The 20,531-nt window shown below is 46.9% G+C and overlaps 1 protein-coding gene across 1 annotated transcript in view; it reads left to right on the top strand.

Annotated features, from left to right (window-relative positions):
- The window catches only part of SLIT3 (slit guidance ligand 3), a 1,101,025-nt gene extending 1,080,862 nt beyond the window's left edge, over positions 1–20,163 (top strand). The window contains exon 36 of the mRNA XM_069654301.1: positions 8,992–20,163. Coding sequence (XP_069510402.1) covers positions 8,992–9,230 — 239 coding nt within the window. The 3' untranslated portion in view covers positions 9,231–20,163. The remainder of the gene's footprint in view (positions 1–8,991) is intronic.
- Positions 20,164–20,531: the final 368 nt, after the last annotated feature.

Raw genomic sequence — 20,531 nt, 5'->3', positions numbered from 1 at the left:
GTAGGCCTCTGCACCCTGGGCAGGGGTGGACTGGCCTATAGGGAACTCTGGAGATTTCCCAGTAGGCCTCTGCACCCTGGGGAAAGGTGGACTGGCCTAATGGAAACTGTGGAGATTTCCTGGTAGGCCTCTGCACCCTGGGCAGGGGTGGACTGGTCTATAGGAAACTCTGGAGATTTCCCGGTAGGCCTCTGCACCCTGGGCAGGGGTGGACTGGCCTATAGGGAACTCTGGAGATTTCCCAGTAGACCTCTGTACCCTGGGCAAAGGTGGACTGGCCTAATGGAAACTGTGGAGATTTCCCGGTAGGCCTCTGCACCCTGGGCAGGGGTGGACTAGTCTATAGGAAACTCTGGAGATTTCCCGGTAGGCCTCTGCACCCTGGGCAGGGGTGGACTGGCCTACAGGGAACTCTGGAGATTTCCCGGTGGGCCTCTGTAGCATGGGCCTCTTTCGTGTGGTTACCTATTTTATTTCCAAATGTTCTTACGTGAAAGGGGCTGGACATGCTCAAGATGTGTAGCATGGTGGCCGTTTGGGAATTATTTCCAGGGCCTCTTTTGGTTCCCAGTCCGGCCCCGCATGTAGGTCCTAAGGAAACGGGCAGGCATTGGGAGAGTATGAGCGCTCTCGGCAGCATTAAGGGCGCAGTGCGCTGTTTATGCAAAGCCACTCTCGCCACAGAGATGCCGCTGCTTGCCTGCAGGAATAACAAAGCATACAAAGAAGACATTTCCCAGTTCTGATTTTCAAATTGATCCCAAGTTCAAGATAGGTTTTTCTCTTTCTGAGTCTGGCCAACCCTGATATAGGTGAAAGCTGACCCATCAAACAGTCAGATGATCCCAAAAAATTAAAAAAAAAGAACTGTCACCTTTCTCATTCATATCCATTTTTGAAATCTTGCACCATCCCTCGCGTGCGCCGCTCCCCGTCCTAACTCCTACGCCCTCTGTTTTCAGATCTACCAGAGCACCTGGAGACCCTTCAAAATGCAGTGGTGTGAAGTATAACTCCCACTAACATAACCATAGCGTGTCCTGGAAACCCAACTAGGTTTCGCCATTGTACTGTCTAATAGGGTCATCGAATCCGGCCTGCTTCAATCCTCATTGATGCTGTATTATTGTAATGTACTACTATTAGGCACCTCTAAATCCAATCTAAAAAAACTACAACTCATACAAAATAAAGCCCTCAGAGCAGCCATCGGCATATAGAAATCAGACCATATCTCTAAGATTAGAAGGGATCACCACTGGCTACCAGTTGCCGACAGGATCATCTTCAAAACCCTTTGCATATCCAACAAATGCCAACAGGGCTCAGCTCCCAAATACCTTAACAAAGTACTGCAAAAATAAACGTTCTTAAGAGCACTGAGATCCTACAACCAGCAGTTACTTGAGATTCCTCACTACAAGAATAGCAAAGCGGGTGGCAGTAGCTTCAAATACTTAGCCCCCAAAAATTCCCAATAGCATCAAAGAAGAGGGCTCCTTTGCAGGTTTCAAAAAATCACTCAAAACATGGCTTTTCAAATAAAATAAAGGGCAATAACCGTAAGTATCTGTAAATATGACTATATTTTTTTTCCCCATGTATAAAGTTGTAACTATGCTTTGCCTGCTATATTGCTTGAATGATGCCTAGTGAAGTAACTCAATCCCACTGTGTAACTATCTGAATATTGCTTGTAATCGTGAACATGGCTTCTGCAACCTCGCCGTGATACCTGAGGGTCTGGGCGTGTAACAAATGTAATAAATAAATAAATAAAATAAATCAAGGATCTTCTGTGGCGTGCCTGCTCGGGATGGCACCCCAAACCTTGAAGCACCAAAGAAATGTTCAGGTAATGCTGCTTCTCTTGGCTATCTTTCAGAATCCCTGACACTCAACTCAGCATCAGCTGCAGTCTTGTAAATAAAATTAAAGAAATGGTGAAATGGAAATTCTAAACAAGTGGGAATTGGTGACCAGCAAACACATGTATTTACAGAAGAATCTAATGATGACATGACGATCAACTAATGAAAGGCATTGTATGTGTCTATTTCATCTTCCGGGTTTCATGTGATGGGGAACTACGACGAGTCAGAGGTTGCCTAGTTTCGAGAGGCAGATGCTCTATGGAGACAGAAGGCCATCGAGGGTTATGAGGTCTAGCTGGAAGGATAGCAGTGCAGGGGCCAGGTGCCAATGCTGGCCATCATTTAGGGATCGCTTCATTCTTAACCAGATAAAGATCAGAGAACTCCAACCAATTCTTCGCGAATTGTAGGGTAGCCAGAGGTGTACGTCTGAAAACATGCTCTAAATTCACTTTGAAGAGGTAGGTTCTTATCTTGGCTCAGTTAACCCAAGGTATGCTGTACTATATTGCTCCTATATTCCTTTGCTGCAAACCTTCTGCCAGTACATCTGGTTCGGGGTAGAGTGGTTACCAAAAGTGGCCCTGGAAACATTTTTCAAAGTAGTACCTTATTATATAATGTGAGTGAGTGAAGTGAGCAAGCAAAACCCCTCTAAATAATGTTTAGGGGGTCTCTGCCCAATACAATGTATGAACAGGGGTCCAAATAGTGATCTTTAAACATAATAAAAAGCTAGCATAAAGCATTTGATAAGAGAGAGAATGAGCATCCTTGCAACCTTACAGTACATTCTGGGAATTGGGGAATGAGCCCAGGGGGAAGGAAATGGGTGGGGTGATGGGGACAGAGAAAACCAGGGTCTGCTCTCAAAGGTGGCCTATGGTGCAGGGGCACACCAGGAAGGGTGACTAGACTTCCTGGTTTTGCCGGGTCGGTCCCGGAATTGGGTGCTCTGTCCCCCTTTCTCAAGATGATTTTTCCATTAGAAGACTCAATAGTCCCGGTTTTTGGTAGCAGGTTTTCATAGCTGGCAGGCAGGAATGCACAACCTTGCACAGAAGACATGCTGCATTTTACAACTAATGTGTTTATACGAACAGTAACACTGAAAACCAGTGGTGGAAATGAACAAAAATGTAGAGGGGGATCCCACAAGGGCCAGGGTGGAGTTTGGAGGTATGGGTGGAGTTCCAAGGGGGCGGAGTTTCAAGGAGGCAGAGCTGGCAATTGGACTCTACTCAAAGGGAATGCTCAAAATAATATTGGAAAAATTGTGCAATTTCTTTCCTGCGGCTTCTTTCCAAGCTCCACAGTGTAAATCATTTCAACTTCAAATCACTTCCATGGCAGTGGTGCACCCAAAATACTGTTGTTAATGCAGTGATTTTTAGTACATCAAGAGATTCATAGACACGCTGTGCAGTAGAAGGCTACCAGGGTAGCTCAGCAGTTTGGGATACCGTTGCTTAGATGTTACATATTCAAAACTGGTTCTTAATAGCATGAATTTTTGCAATTACTTATTAAAAAACACAAGTGATATAAAATGTGTTTGGCCAGGGGATGGGTTGGGCTGGTCGCTTGCTTATATTCATGGCGGAGGTGGCACCTATTCCTGCCCCTGTAGTGAAAATCAAAAGTTGGCACTCATGAACCCGCAGTTTAATTTCCGAATAACTGCTGTCAGCACATTGTAATTAACCAGTTTGACAAGCATATAACATCTTTATAATTATACCCTGTGATAAAACACAAAGGGGAACAAAGGGGCACACAAAGTACAAAGTATGTGTGGAAGTCGGACCAACAAACATTTCAAAGAATACTAGTGAATGCAAGCAGCATTTCTCAGTTTGAAAATTACTTTTGTTTTTCCATGGAAATGTAAAATGCATATTTGGAAAACAATAGTGTGCCCAGTATGTAGAAAGCCTGCTTTCAACAGTGATGTCCCCTCCCAGTAGAAGAAGAAAGAAACGGGCTGAGCGAACGTAATCTGCAGACGTGCGACTGACAGCCCTTTGACCAGCGTTCCTTAAAACCCCTTCTCCTCCAACCGCCACCGAAGTGTAGTGCCTGGAAAGCCATTGTTGAAAGTTAGTCTTACTTTTATGTCAGTTGCCATGTCCCGGTTTTTATTTATTTTTTTGTCTGGTAACCTGACCGCCAGGAAATCTCCAGAGTTCGCTGTTGGCCAGTCCGCCCCTGCGGCTCTGGTGATTGAGAGCATACCCATGAATGCCAATCTCCTCATCCTGGTGCCAATATGCCTGCATGCCATATGACATATAGCTGAAGGCATCGAAACACCCAGCTAAAGTCCGTTATCAATTGGCCTTCAAATAATGATGCAAGAAACATCCGGGAGACCATAAGCAGAGCACAGGAATCCCCCCAGTTCATTGGATGCTTTAGAACAAGCACCAGCTACATTGTGTGGCCTAAGTTGGCCTTTTTACGCCCTCCTGACCTCCGCACCTCTCTGAGCAGCACAATTCCTGTTTCTGTGTCTTCCATTTTGAGGCAGCTTCGACTACACCCAGTCCTTGGGCGCCAGCCACAACACACCCACCTGTTTAATCACCCTTTAATTGCAGGACTTGTTTTGTGCTGCTACATTTGCATAATCTTAGCCGGAACAAATACATCATTTGGCTGTCCTGATGCGGGTAGTATTACCCTTGAATTGTGCGTTGCACTGGGATAATTCACTCAGGACCTGTGCAGTTGGTGCTCTGCAAACAATGAGACTTCCTTGGCATTATTTACGCACGTCTTTGCTCTGTTGCCCCGGTCTACCCCAGGGCAGTTCCAGGAGAATGCGGTTGTCACCTCTGCTGGGAGTGTCTGTGACGTCACCCTACCCGCATCCAGTGAGCATTCCCTCCCTCCCAGCGGTGGCGTCATTAGAGGCATTAGGCTGATGGCCATCATACTTTAATGCATCTTTGAGTTTATTGCACAATTGTACAATTCATCAAATCACACTTCATAAGAGAAGTGCTCCCGCTGATGACAGTGTGGCACTGCCGCCGACGTCATTCTGGGACATGCACTCTTTCTGCATGCACGCAAAGCTGCATGCACACAGTCGTCTGAGGAAATGCCCCAGGAAGACACAGGCTCTGAATTGAACGTGCAAAACCTGCAGAACTGGCCGTGGAAAGGACTCCACGTCATCGGCGAAATACTCGCTACTGTCAAGGCCTCACCTCCCCCAAACTATCCCCGCTGCCCCGCCTCAGCTTCTTTAACATCGCCTGCACCACGTCTCCAACAACCCTAGACTTTGACATTGAAATGACATTGGCGTGTGCTTCCATATCAGCATTGCAACCAACGCAGTCTTCCTCCACATTAGACATAGCACCTCTCTAGCCACTGTGTGGTGGGGAAGATATCTGATCAATACTAAACCTCAATATGCCGGCGCCTTCGATGCAGTGTAATGACGGCCAAAGGCACAGTAAATGCCCATCTGACGAGTTGCATGGCCGAAAATCAAGATTAGCCCGTTCACCGCACGCATGGTGAAAGGGCTACGTGCAGGGGTCCGAGCTGTAACTTGAGAAGCAAGGGGAGAGGTGGGAGCATCAAAATGAATGCTCGCAATGCACTTGCCTCTCACACAGGCCTCTTACAAAGGAGGAGGGACACGAGGTGTCAGTGCCCTTTTATATGAGAACAGTGGGAGAGGCAGCCGCATTGCTTGCATTGGATTTGCTGCACCCACCTCTCCTTTTGTTTCTTAATCTGTGGCACCAACCCCTGCCAGCAGCCCTTTCGCGATAGGTGCTGCAAATTAAGAATCAAAAGGAGAGGCAGCTGCAGCAAAATGAATGCTAGCAATGTGCTTGCCTCTCCTATTGACCTCTTAATTAAAAAAACTTGCCACATTGTGTATCCCATCCTGTGATCCCCCGACCCCCTCGATTTCCCACACCATGCAAAGCACCTGGGATGCACCTAAACATGCAAGGCTGTACTTTACATAGGATGGCTCTGCTAGGTATTCATGGGATTAACTGGCACAACTGAGACATTTTGGGCGTTGTTTGTGATAGCTCAGGGGTAGCGTGCTCACCTTGGAAGCAAGAGGACACAGAGCAACACAGGTTCGATCCCCGGTCTGCGCTTAGAAACCTCTGGGTATTAAGCACGTTATAAACAACCCATCATATCATATCATGATATGATGGCAGTCATTCGCTGATATTAGATGGAATTATGGAGGCATTTGAAGCTGTGCTTGGTATATTTGGAAGCGCCTGGAGAGCGAGGTCCAGATAGATATTGCCTGTTCAGTTATATGGTCTACTAGGACAATGTCCACCCGTGTTTGCTTTTGGCAGGCAGAGCCTCAGCACAACCATGGCAGGCTTCCATCTTATCGATGCATTCCTGCTGCTTTGTAACAGATACTGTAAGGAGTCTAAAATGGCTGCCACAGCCCCGCATGAGTAGATGGAAAGACTCGTTTTGGGGGATAATTTTCATATTTACATCCAGTCAATTTCACTTCTCCAAGGTCCCATTTTTGATAATATCAACATTCTGAGATACCATCGTTTAAAGCTACTTAAACTTTAAATTAGAGGTCTTACTGAGATGTCATGTGGCATGTGATGTCACTTCCCCTCCCCTTAGCATTACTGGTGAATTGAACCCCCTTAGCACATGTGCATAAAATGACCAATGAAGCATGATCAATCTAGAAGACCAGGTACAAAGTAGGTCCCCAACCTTGTCCAATAAGCCTGTGGCATTCAAGTATTTTAAAAGTCATGAGTATGCATACTTCGGCTCAACAAATCTATCTAGCATATTGCTAAATGCCACTCGAGGGTATTATCCAGACCGCCCAGTTTAGAGCGAGTTTGCGATCCCTTAAAAATATAGCAAAATTGGCATTTCTAAAAAAAACACAAATAGGGCCATTTTTGGAAAACACCTGCCAAAAACAGACGATTTTGCTGCGAACACAGACATTTTTGAAAAAAGGACATTAAAAAAAAATACACAATATGCATTTTAGATAGAAAATAAAGTCACAATATGAGGGCAAGAACGTGAGCGAGGAGCAGTGGGCAAGAAAGCAGAGAGGCAGCAGTGGGTCAGAGAGGCAGAAGTGGGCCAGAGACCCAGCAGCGGACCAGAGGGGGAGTGATGGGCAAGAAAGCAGAGAGGCAGCAGTGGCTCAGAGAGGCAGAAGTGGGCGAGAGACCCAGCAGTGGATGAGCAGCAGACCAGAGGGGTAGTGATGACCAAGAAAGCAGAGTGGGAGTAGTGGGCCAGAGAAAGAGTGACAGGTCCAAGAGGGAGCGATTTAGATCAAAGAGGGAGTAAGCAGGTGACTGCGAGAAAGGGTGGAGAGGAGAATGGACGCAAGATACAGAAGGAGTTATAATCGAGGGAAAATGGGGGAGTCTAGGGAAAGAGATATTGAGAAAGAATTAAGGACTGAGATCCTCCTCATTGGGACCCCTGCTTTCCTTCTCTGACTCTGGTCGCCCTCCTTGGGCTCTCTACATGCGCCTTGCTGCAAGGCAAAAAACCTTGGTGTAATCTTCAACTCCACCCTCTCCTTCTCTCCTCACATCAGGGACGCCTCTAAGAAGTCCCACTACCAGCTGCACCTCCTCAGAGGTATTCTTACTTTTCTCACTTTCCCACCCACTGTCTCCAGAGCCCTGGTTCTCTCTAGGCTGGACTACTGCAACATCCTCTTTCTAAATCTGCCTGCCTCAACTCTTCGCCCACTGCAACTAATCCAGAACAGCACTGCGAGGCTTGTCCTTGGCATCACGCTCAGGGATCATATGTCTCCAGCCCTGAAATCTCTCCACTGGCTTGCGGTGGCTGCAAAGGTCAAGTTCAAGACCCTCTGCATTGTCCACAAAGCTTTCTGGGGCCGGGGACCACACTACATCCAACTCTCTCTCCCTAAGCACTTTCCTTCTTGAGCCCTCCGCTCATCCCCCTCCAACTCTATGAGGGCCAGGCGGTTCTCCAGGCAGAGAGTGGGGAGAGGTAGATCTCTCCTCTCGGCTGGTGCCTCCCCCTGGAACAGACTCCCTGTCTCTCTCAAACTTGAGCAGGACCAACTCAGGTTCCGGAAGCAACTCAAAACCTTTCTTTTCGCTTCTGCTTTCTCTCTGCTGATGTTCTTGTCTGCTGCACTAACTGGTTACCTGGCCTCCCCCTGAACCTTATGGGGACCAGGCTCCTTCATGACCAGAAGCCCCATGCACTGAATCTGGGCCTACTGTGCACTGTGGACTGTATCTGCAATCCTATCGCCCCCTGCCTCCTTGCACTTATTTAGAACCGGTCACCCCGGCAGCACTTACTAGAGCTTTGCTTATTGCACTCTCACTTTCCCTCCCCCTGGCACTTCTCTCCCTTCCCCCAGCACTTGCACAATCTGAATGACACAAGCCCTAGTAAGATTGTTGTTTTGTCCTTCCTTTGTCTCCCCTCCCTTGTCTTGTTGTGCCTAGAAACACTTGTGTACAGGCGCGTTAGAAATGACATATCATATCATATCATATCACATCAAACTGCAAGAGGAAGTGGAGAACAGAAGGTGTGAGCTTGGAGCCCAGTTGGTAGAGTAGCAGGGACTGAGGAGTGTGAGCTGGGACTTGGGAGTCTGACACAGCTAGTGAGTATGTGGATGACTGGTAGAGTGAGAGATTTGTGAGTGTTTTGTGATGGAGAATTGAGGAGCATGAGGGGCGTTGATGAGTGGGAGGGATGCGAGTGTTTGTGGTATTGGAGATCATAAAATGGAAGTATGTTCACCATTACGAATAATATGAAATAGACATGGATGCCAAACCAAAAAAGAAGCACAAAACACTGTTCTGTCTTTCCTCAGACATCTAGTACTCTTTCTAAAAAAAATTGATAGCTTAGACAACATACAGAAAGGTCAATAAAAAATGTGCTGCAAAATGCTGCAATAAATACAATTTTGTGCCGCAAATTTGATTATTTACTGCAAAATGTTCAACTGAGTGGTGAAATGTCCTGCAGGGTATGATTATTGTGTTTCAGTTGACATGTTCATTCACTCGTATGTTCTGTTTACTTCCTATTGCTGTGGAATCAGAGGACCTCTGCCAGGGTGAAGTCATCCGAGAAGTCATTCGCAAGCAGCAAGGCTACACGTCGTGCACCACAACCTCCAAAGTGCAGAGGCTGGAATGCCGGGGCAGTTGTGGCAGTGACCAGTGCTGCACGCCGGTGAGGAGCAAGCGACGGAAATACGTGTTTCAGTGCCTGGATGGCTCCTCCTTCACGGAAGAACTGGAAAGATTTGTGGAGTGCGGCTGCTCCCAGTGCTTATAAGCCCTCAAGCCAAGCAGCCGCGGAGTGTTCACAGCATCAATATGGGACCTGTTTTCTTTCAGAGTGAAGCGCGCAAGAAGATAAAGAATATTAAGTATATTGTAAAATAAACAAAAATAGAACCTATTTTTATTATGGAAAGTGACTATTTTCATCTTTTATTATATAAAGTATCACACCGTTTGGGTATATGTATCATATAGTGAGTTATTTTTACCGTGAACATTTTTTAACAGTTGTAAAAATAATAATAATAATAATAATAATAATTAAAAAAATATAATAATAAAGAAAAAATCACCTGTCCATGAACGAGATTCTGGAAAAAGAAGACATGCTTAGAAGTGCTTTGCGGCTGCCCCAGAATCACATGAAAAGACTTAAACCTAGCACCTTGATCTAAAGTCAAAGCCTCTGCTTCCATTTCAGGGGGAGGCCCTTCCGCGAGCGGAAGAACCAATTGTTGAAAAATCAAACTTCTTCCCTCAACCTCGGAACTCCCTCCAGGGACCTCAGTCGGGAAGAACCGGGCCTGGTGTCGGAAGTGCTAGCTCCCACCCTCCGGCAACCAGGCTTGCCTGAATGCTACAGAGATGCCCCCGTTCAATTTCAAGTCTCTCGGTCGGCCTCCCGGCCTACTGCAAGCAACCACATTGCCCCGCTGATCACAACCCAGCACGCTTCCTCGCCAAGCATATCCAGGAGTGTCTCCTCGTTTCCAGAATCCCACCCAACAGGCCTTAGGGGAAATGTATATTCTTGCATGAGCTGCTATTGTGAATACAGGAAAGCATTAGCAACGGTAGCAGTGCTGCAAAGCCATTTCATTTGCATAGAATCCCTTAGTTGTATTGAGATATCATCCTTTTGCTATCTGTTTTCCCTTTGTTTTTCACCCATGTTTTAAGTTGCTGCAAGCTCTGAAGTCACTGCTGTAAGCGGCAACACTGCCAACAACATCAGAAACAGTTTACTCACCATTTCTGTTGACCTCTGACTGCAGCAAGCATGAACATAGCAAATACACCCCAATCCCAATTATGGATTTAAAATGTGCAGTTTTCCTTCTTTTTTTCCCCCACCGCTAATGTACATGTGGGAATTATAATGAGAGCCTGAAAGGGCCGGAAGGTATCTGCAGGCAGCATTGGGCACAGGGTGCCAGGTTTGGAAGTCAAACATAATTCACAAAGTTAGTTACATGCAGAGTCGGGGCTCTTGTCTTTGGCTCCTGGTGGCTGCTTGCTTCTCCCCCCACTCCTCCGCTAGAACTCGAAGTAGAGGATTCCGCTGCACGTGCGCTACTTCCCCAGGTGCCCGGATGGAGGATCCACTGGGTCCAGGAAGATCCACCAGAATCCCTTCTCCTAGTGCCTCTTCCCTCCGGCATTAAAGCCCGAAACGCGTGCCAGGATTCTGCTCATGTGTACAGTGTATAGTACCTAAATCCCATCTGTTTTCGTTGACATTGAAGCATTGTAACATTTCCGGTCTCAAACAAATTCAAAATGGAATGGCAATAAACTCCTAACACATCCTTAATTTATTTCTGACCACTGCTGCTCGGTCTATGCCTGTCCTAATTTTCATAATGTGTGCCATTGTGTTTGGTTCACCAGTGCAGCACCGAATACAAAGTAATTGCATTTTAAGATGGCTTCAAAAATGAATCCTTTGAAACTCGTATGGAGGACATGTGCCCGCGGCTCTCATGATCTGATGATATGAGACACAGGGAAGAAATGGAAGCTTGCTCAAGGTTACACAGCTTATATGTTGGACAGCATGGAACATCTCCAGACTTCCGCCGTGGAACGTACCATCCTACTCAGCTGCCAAGCCCTCAACAAAGATCTTCAAGGAGGCTCATGAGCCAGAGTCTGGCCCAAGGCATTGGCACTCGCCGAGAGCCTGCATGTACTTTTGCGCTGCCGCGCCCCTGACAAGCACCTATGATACAAAGGACATTGTATGTGAGCTCTGCCCTGTTGGTTTGCATTTTCTATAATGGACTTGGCACAGCGAGTAACTTGGAATGTTCCATTTTGAACTGGAGGATAAGCGTCCACTCTCTATGAAAATCAGACCAAATGTCATGACACTCAGGGCATGTCTCTCATTTATCAGGACCCTGTAAGCAATTCGCTGTCTTTATTTCTGTACAGGCCCCAGCTTGGCACGCTTGGTCCACGCTCTGGCATTCTTGCATTTTCATGATTGCATTTTCATTATTGCATGTTCAGTTTAAGGTCGCACTGCCCTTCTTGCCTGTGCAGCCTAATTAACGGTTTCAGTATTTTGTGTTTGTAATGTTTCATTTTCAAGTTTATATCCTTGATCTTCTGTTCTTGTATAGCGTGAACGGTTATTCTCTCTTTTTTGCTTTAATTGTTTCATAAAAGGGTAAATGATATGTTCTAACGAAATATATCGTATTATTTGCACACTAATTTATTGCTTACTAGCTATAGGGTAATTAAGCATTCAAGTGTTAAAGTCTCGTGCCGTGGCCACTAGGACAGGGGCCACAAGGAAGGGTCAAGCCACATAACCCCCAGTATTTTCCTGTCATGCTGGACTTTGCAACTATTAGCAGACAGCCACGGTGCACGAAGAAGGACACAAAAGGGTAAAACAAACACAAACCCATTCCAAGATGGCCACTGAGTAAATGTCTTAAGGAGTTGTAGGTTAGCATTCTAGTGTTCATTTCTTAAGCTGTTAGTGGGCCGGTGGCTAACACAGGCGGGTGAAGTCTTGGAGATAAGAATGCCAGTAATGACAGGGCAGGTGCACGAGGGGACAGGAGAACAATAGAAGGTGCCAGAAGGCTAAACAGAGATCCTGGCAACATTCAAGATCCAGAGAATTTATGGCGAAACCAGTAATTATTGCTGGCAAGCCTTTGAATATTGTTTTACTCTGAGAATGTAACTCAAGGTATCAATAAAGTAGGTCAATAGTTAATTTATACCATGAATACCTAAATGCTCAAATTGTATAAAATTCATGTGTGCCACTAAGACAAAATATTGTGGCTCGCGATGCAAAGTGTGAACGTCTGGCAAAAAAGATGATCACGATTCTCACAGGCAAACACCTTCACAAGTTGTCAAGCATCTTCTGTGAACATCCTATGTATGAAAAGAATATGGATATCCCAGAGGAAGTGTGTGTGATTAAGCTGGAACTTGAGTAGAACCAATCAAAGATGTACCTTGGGCTTCTGTGAAGTAAACTAGTCTTCAACGCCTTCATCTGTAGCCATGTAGATGGGAAGGGCCGGTCCGAGAAGAGACAAAAAGCTGGAACCTGGTCCACGGTACTATTGTTTTGAATATGCTGCAGCAATTACTGAAATGGAAAGACAGTCGGAGGACCTGTGGGATATACACATTATGTTGAACGGTCATATAGGGACACACACTGCATAGGCTAATTCTTGATTGCTGTACCAGAGCATCTCTGGCTTGTGTCCCCCATCCAAGATATTAGAACCTTAAGCGATACTCTTCTTCCAGCTTGATTAGCCGAAAGAAACTTTGAGATGCATGTTTCTCTAGATCTGAGTATTATATGGGCATTTCCTATAAAAAGTACATGATAGAACAGCAACCCAGTGCCAGACCAACAAGCAAAGCTGGGCTCGCCCGTTAAAGGTATACGGGCCAAGCCCTTGAAGCACTACGACTGGAGCAAGATCTGCGTCATACGAGTCCACCAGACCACTCAAAGCTGAAAGACATTCATCCGCATGGCGTAGCCAAAGATTGGGCCTGTGGTGTTTGAGAGGATCCATGAAGATCCAAACGGTGCGGTCCATGAATAGTCTCCACTCCCACAGCCTGAACATGGCTCTTTGCAATCATTAGTGAGCTAGCTTAGAAAGCACATGGTGTTGGAGATCACGGCGGGGTCCTGAGGATCAAGGATCCGTTGCTGTCAAGGATGCTGTCCTTCTTGTTGTGCCAAAGACTGTAGAGTATCAGAGCCAACGACAAGCTCGGTGGCAAACACGCCCATGGTTAGGAGACCGGTAGCTACCATGACCCATGCCTCTTCACTCTTATCTGCTTTCTGTCTGAAGAAATAGAAATCATTTTTGATAGCTTTGGTTGTGGGGCAATTCATCTCAGGGGTCAGTGTTACTTAACTGAAGGGGACAGGTAGCCTGGAGGCAGTACCTCTTCCAGCACCAAAATGGTACCCGGTTCACGGTGATGCTATTTAGTCAATGGGAATTATTTGAAGCCTGAATACCCAGAGGGTGTCTATGGACTGCCTACGATTTCGAGGTGCTATTGATGCGTTTGTGCTAGTAACCTATCTGGAGATTTTACATTCTGAAAAACAAACCCCTGACAGACCCACAGGTGTGAGCACCTGAACGCCAGCACCTAAACCATTGATTTTGGGGTGAGGGCCCCTTAGAGTTCAGGAATGGCTTTGTTGGCCATGCGACTCTGGCGTTGGCGCCTACCTTCTTGCCGGCCTTTGCTAGTGAAATCACTATCTCCTGTAAAATGGGACCTTTGCCTCTGTCACATGCAGGCGAGCATCTCTCGAGAGGAACTTCTGCGCAATTCCACCTCAGAACAGGCACTCACTGACCAGAATGTGTTTCTGAGGCAGGAGAAAGGCCCCTCAGAGTCCCCAACAGAAAGCTGTGCTCTTCTAGGATCCAGGCTGGGGCGACAAGCATTACGGAAGCCACAAGTGCAAGAGATTTCAGCCAGTAAAAGGTGCTTAATACTTCTTGGCTTACTGTAAAGTGCCTGCATGCACTTATACTGTGCCTTCAGCTTTGTGCTACTTATGGCAGGTCGGCATAAGGACTTTGCCAATCACTTTCGATTAAAGCCATAACATTGAGGTCAGGCACCCCATCGCCGGAGCCTGGATTGGAAATTTCAACCGGTTGCCATGTTGCTCGCATGGCTGGCCACATGCATGCTTTTCTAGGCACATCATTGAGGGCACGTTGAATTAGATTGTTGTTCTTAAAGCCACATCTGAGTCAGAGAGATCTTCCAGGATGGACTACAGACCAAGGGAAGCCTGCATAGCACATTGGGTTACAGTGGCCTGTGGGTTAGCAAGCAACATAATGCATGTTGTGCGACACAGGACAATGGCATCATGCACAGCACATTGTTTTACAGAGGCCTGAGTTTAGCATGAAGAGCACATCACACCCTGGAATACATGCCAAGGGCAACCTGCAGAGCACATTGTTTTACAGAGGCCTGAGGTTTAGCTAGCAAAACACATCACACCCTGGAATACATGCCAAGGGCAACCTGCATAGCACATTGTTTTACAGAGGCCTGAGGTTTAGCTAGCAAAACACATCACACCCTGGAATACATGCCAAGGGCAACCTGCATAGCACATTGTTTTACAGAGGCCTGAGGTTTAGCTAGCAAAACACATCACACCCTGGAATACATGCCAAGGGCAACCTGCACAGCACATTGTTTTACAGAGGCCTGAGGTTTAGCTAGCAAAACACATCACACCCTGGAATACATGCCAAGGGCAACCTGCATAGCACATTGTTTTACAGAGGCCTGAGGTTTAGCTAGCAAAACACATCACACCCTGGAATACATGCCAAGGGCAACCTGCATAGCACATTGTTTTACAGAGGCCTGAGGTTTAGCTAGCAAAACACATCACACCCTGGAATACATGCCAAGGACAACCTGCAAAGCACATTGTTTTACAGAGGCCTGAGGTTTAGCTAGCAAAACACATCACACCCTGGAATACATGCCAAAGGCAGCCTGGACAACACACTGTTTTACAGAGGCCTGAGGTTTAGCAAGCACCATCATGCATACCGTGGGTTACAGGCCCAGGGCATCCTGCTCAGTACATTGTTTTACATTGACCTGAAGTTTGGCATGCAGAACACTGCACAATCAGTGATACGGGCCCAGGGCAGCCTGCTCAGTACATTGTTTTACATTGACCTGAAGTTTAGCATGCAGAACACTGCACAGTCAGTGATACAGGCCCAGGGCAGCATGCTCAGTACATTGCTTTACAGTGGCCCGCGGGTTAGCAAGCACCATCATGCATACCGTGGGTTACAGGCCAATGGCAGCCTGCACAGCACATTGTTTTACATTGACCTGAAGTTTAGCATGCAGAACACTGCACAGTCAGCGATACAGGCCCAGGGCAGCCTGCTCAGTACATTGTTTTACAGAGGCCTGGGGCTTAGCTAGCAGAGCACACCACATCCTGGGATACAGGTCAAGGGCAGCCTGGACAGCACACTGTTTTACAGTGGCCTGGGGTTTCGCTAGCAGAACACATGGCACCCTGGAATACAGGCCAAGGGCATCCCACACAGCACATGTCTGTTAATGGCCTGCGGTTCAGTAAGCAACATACTGCATATTCTTATGTAAATCTACATTCCGACGGTCTCGCTCCCGGTGGCATTGATTCGTATTTGCCCAGCATGCCTCTTTATGTTCAGACACGGTGTCCTCCCCCTGCAGGCCCTCACACAGCTATGAGTGCCCACAGTCATTAGCACATGCTGCATATTGCTGCAGGCTAGTTAAGCAGCAGTAGACCTTTGCACTTCAGCCTGAAGTAGGGACTCTTACTTTCATTTGGAAATCGAGATACTAAGCGCCCCTACTTCTACTCATCTGTATCTCGTGCCCTGTATAGTGCCTTAGTCTATAGGCACCTTAAGGAGCGCTATTTTAATTTAAAAATTGTGCCTTACAAGGTCATCACTCAACCGATTGCCACATAAAGTAGGCTTTTAACACTTCATACATTTTTTTTTACCAATTCGTGCACTTAATCCAACACTGGCTTTGAGAGGACAACTGTATTTTGTCTTTTGGGTTTAAATCGGATGCATTGATCCGAAAGATCAAAAAATAGCCAAAAGCTAATGGAGACCAAACGAAAATATCGCACGTGCCGCTTGTCACAAGGCTCTGTTTTTTCTAAATACAGCCATGCGCTGATAAGTCTGCCCAGCCATCCGCCATGGCCAGTTACAGGGCGTCGCTGCTCTGCCGCTTTCACCAAAGCAGTGCCCCGGCCAGACAAGTGCAGCACACCCAAGTCATCGGGATTAAAGGCGACCGGCTTTGGCACCAGACATACGCCGACACATCTCTATTGTGCTTTAAGTAGTTGTCTTGGTGGAATGCCCAGCGGCTTCTCGCAGGCTTCGTAGCACTAGAGACGAGGGGGGGAAAGGGGCAGTAACTAGCCAGGGGCGGTAGTTGGCAGATGCATCCACGCGCCGGTGTCTTTCATGACGTCACCAGGCTGCTCGCCTTTTGCTTCATGGGAGGACGCCTTCTGCCAACGTGTGGTGAGGTGATAGTGTGCTCCACAGGGTCGCGGCCAGTATGTGCAAGGCATGACCAGTGTTCAGCCGTGCAGGGCTTTGTGGAATAAGCAGAGTGTTTTTAAAGCAACCTCTTTCTTTAATCGGTAAACAATTTAAGAGAAGCACATGTCACGTGAAAGAAAGAGGCCGTGGTTTACGGTACAGACAGGGCCTTTTTGGTTCACATATTTCTGTTGGTGCTGTTGCAGTAAGAAGTTTACTCCTCCCTTGAGCCATGAAGATTGATGCCATAGAGCAGGGGTCTGCAACCTTTGGCTCTCCATATGTGTTGGACTACAACTCCCATCAGCATTAGATAGATTATACAATGGCGAGGTATCATGTGAGTGTAGTCCCAGATGCAGGCCCCTGCCGTAGAGAAATAAACGGCATGGATTCTTTGGAAACAGCTAACTTATCTCCGATTGCAGTGCAAGAAGTGGCTATCTTTGGCATCTGGCGCGGTGGCTGGCTCGTGGAAACAGCATCAGTGCTGATCCCTGCACGCGGCCAAGCAGTCTCCTGCCAGCTAGGGGCCATCTTAATGAGCTTACTTATTCCCGGGGGCAATGCCACACCGTCTGCCGCCAGCGATCACGGAAGGCCGGTGCTTGATAGGAAAAGTCAACATATTGTCAGACTTTCACCCCAGGTCAAAGATACAGAACCGCCTTCCGGAGATAGTGCCGTCGCATGCAGCCGTCCAAAGGTCTCTGCAGGTAACTTGAGCGCTATGGACCCCAGACTGCCCATGCCTTTAGCACGCATTCTCCTCGCGAGCATTCACGAGTCGTGGCTTCTCCTCTGCTTGTTTCTGGGTCAGAGGGGAGCATGTGCTCAGCACCAAACTGTGCAATGGGCAATTAAATAAAAAAGGAACTCTTCCCCAGCCAGCAGCCCACCACAGGCTCGTTCAAGCAGGGCACCAAACACACCACTTATTATTTGATCAACAGGATAAAGTGAACCAAATTGATACAATGAGGGGATCGAAAATGAGGAATGATGGAACGTTGTGGACGTTGGTCATTTTACTGAGGCTCCAACTCCTACAGTGGAAGAGTTTCACTTTAAGTTTGGCATGGGTTGTTTCGATAGAGGAATCTTTTTTCCAATAGCATGTCATCTGGGCACAGCTTGGTCGTCCCCAGCACTGAACCGTGCGGGTGCAACAGTGATTCGCTGTGGTCTGCACCAGGTTGCAGTCCTGAGTGCCCCACTATCCTCCAAGTGGAATCGCTGTTGGTCCACGGATCAGTCTCAGGGTGTGATCCTATGCGCTGCGCAAGTCACGCCGTAGAACTATAGAGGAGCTTTGTTCAAGCAGGACCAACCAAAGGCATGCCACGGATTGCGAATGGGTGACATGGTTGCATGTCAAGGAAGACCCTGAGAAGGAGTTGCTAGAGATGGCTGCAGCATCAGAGAATCGGAAAGATGTAATTTATCCACTAGTCAGAATAACTTTCAATCTCACTTTGCAGAACAGGGTGTTGACTTGGTTTCACTTTTGCATCTTTCTGAACTGGCATCACCTCACATTAAAGGTGGTTTAAATGTGGTGATTCTGTCTTGGATTCTTTAGTGCGCGGTTTACGCAGTCGCGCATTCTGGTGGTACTGGAGCCTGCGGATGGCCTCATTCCGTGTGTGTGGTCTACTGGCACTGGAACTGAGATGCCACGTCTTGTCACTTGCTGTGATGAGTTCTCCGACAAGTACGGGAAGCCCTTCTTACGCTGTAGGCCCGTAACCCCAGCTTGACGGGAGTATCCCCCAAAGTTTCACTGATGCTGTGGGAGGCAGCAGGGGTGAGCTCTCGTCCCTGCCATGGCAGCAGATGCATGCTACTGAGAAGCTACACGTGTGGTGTAGCAAAGGCCTGCTTACATGTACTTCAAGTTTCCAAAAGCAATGGTTCTGGGGCAAACAAACAAAGTGAAGGTCGAATGTAGAAATGTGTGTAGCCTGTGAATCTCTTGTCCCAGAAAATCATAACATGTTAGCCAACAGTAGTCAAGTTTCGACTCAAGGTTCCGTGAAGATCTTCTAGTGTTACATATAATAAAATACTGTTGGAAGACAAAAGAGGCTGAGGCGAAATTCAGAGTGGAAAACCCCCGTTGAAACGTGTGGACTTAAATATAATGACCTTGGTGTTAAAGGAACATGTTCGTTTTCCCTATAGATCATACATCAAAGGCTGCTCCCATAGATCCCTCCTTTTTCCATTGCCCAAATGTGCCTTGAGCACCAATAAGCAGCATTGAAGGGAAAGGACTGATTAGGGAAACTGCAATCCCACCCAGAAGTCTGCCCTCCCACACATACTGCCAGGGGTTGGAGAGACCAATGTCAGATTGTGAGGCCGGAGACAAAGGTCAGAGCCTAGAGGGCCCACTTGCCCAATGGCACAATGCCACGCCATCACCATCATTAGAAGACCTCGAAAACCACAAAACAAATTTTCCTATTTCTGGGTTCATTTAGAGCGAGCCCTAAAATAGACATTTCCAGGAGTGGACTGGGTCGCTGGCCTGCCCCAATGGAATTTGGATTCATTCTTGGTTCAGGTATGAAAAAGCTATGGGAATCTGAGCGGCAAGGAGCAGTGGAACTCTCAACCAGGGAATAAGCGGCAGTGGCGGCGGCCATGTCAGTGCACGGCAGTGATCAGTCCTGCATATCCCTGTGCATTCTTCCTGCTGTTCTCATCAGGTGGCAATCCATGGGGATTGAAGCCTCTCCACCCGCATCGACATTAGCCAGATCGGGGACGCTGGTGGTTACCTGTCGCTGGGCGGGGCAAAGAGCGGAGTGGATAGCTCATTCGATGCCAGGGTTCATCAGGGCAACCAAGAGAAAAATGGCGCAGATCAGAACAACTAGCGCAGAGCGTATCTCTGCCTGCTTCTTCCTCTCCATGCCATTCGCAATGGCAGTCAAAGGAAGCCCCAGCGGCCTTCTGCCAGTCCCACCATCCGAGCCAGGGGGTGCCCGCCAGAATACCCTAACGAGGACAGCTTAATGTGGGCAGATGGAGTGGCAAAGAGGTGTGTGGCAGCTGACCTCCTGGGTTCCAAGTCACTGTTAAAATGGGATAGTGCTAATGCTGAAAAAAATAGTAGAAATAATATGTTTTTTTAAATGTTGCCTCTAACCCGACTACATTCATTATAAACTGTGCACACAGCTTTTCTATTTGCGATATCGCTTCTCTTAAACAATCCTCTTTGTACAGAATGAAAAATCAATGTTTGCCAAATGTGCTAAACCAAGAAAAATACGAACCTTTCTACTTTGTTATTCTGTCCGAGGTGCTTTCTGGATCCTCTGTCCGATTTTTACATGGCATTGCGCCCCACTTCTTTCGACAAGACATGATGTGTTTTTAAAATGTTTTTTACATGACCCAAAGTACGTATGCATTGAGACAGCATTCAAGCGGTGGCCACACCCCACGTTCGGCTGACTGGTATGAAATGATGTATTTTATTAACAGACTGTGCCATATTGTGCCGTAAATTTGAAATAAATATTGTTTTTGATGACTCGAAAAATATACCGCCTGCTCATTGACTCTCGAAACCATCCAGTTCGGCTGCTCGCAAAGACGCCTTTTTAAAATAACAAAATGTATGGACAAGTAATTGTTTTGAAGAACGAAGACAGTGACAATTTCTTTTTAAAATTTCACATCCGTACTCTTTACTTGCTAAATATGTTTGTACGAGGCGAGTCTGGGATCGGCGACTTGAAGCTGAGGACAATCGGATCCTTAATTTATAAAGAGTATTTTAAAACTATTGAAAATAAGAAAAGAAAACTCAATTAGGAGGAGAGGAAAAAAGGAAACATTATATCGAATAGTGTATTTTGAGAAATTCTGCAACACATTTGGAATAACAAACGATTCTCTCCTGATGAGCC

This window comes from Ambystoma mexicanum, chromosome 3q (assembly GCF_040938575.1).
Source record: "Ambystoma mexicanum isolate Mex_15411 chromosome 3q, UKY_AmexF1_1, whole genome shotgun sequence".
Classification (NCBI taxonomy): Eukaryota; Metazoa; Chordata; class Amphibia; order Caudata; family Ambystomatidae; genus Ambystoma; species Ambystoma mexicanum.
Note: the sequence above shows the minus strand (reverse complement) of the source record. Positions and strands in the feature narration are given on the sequence as shown.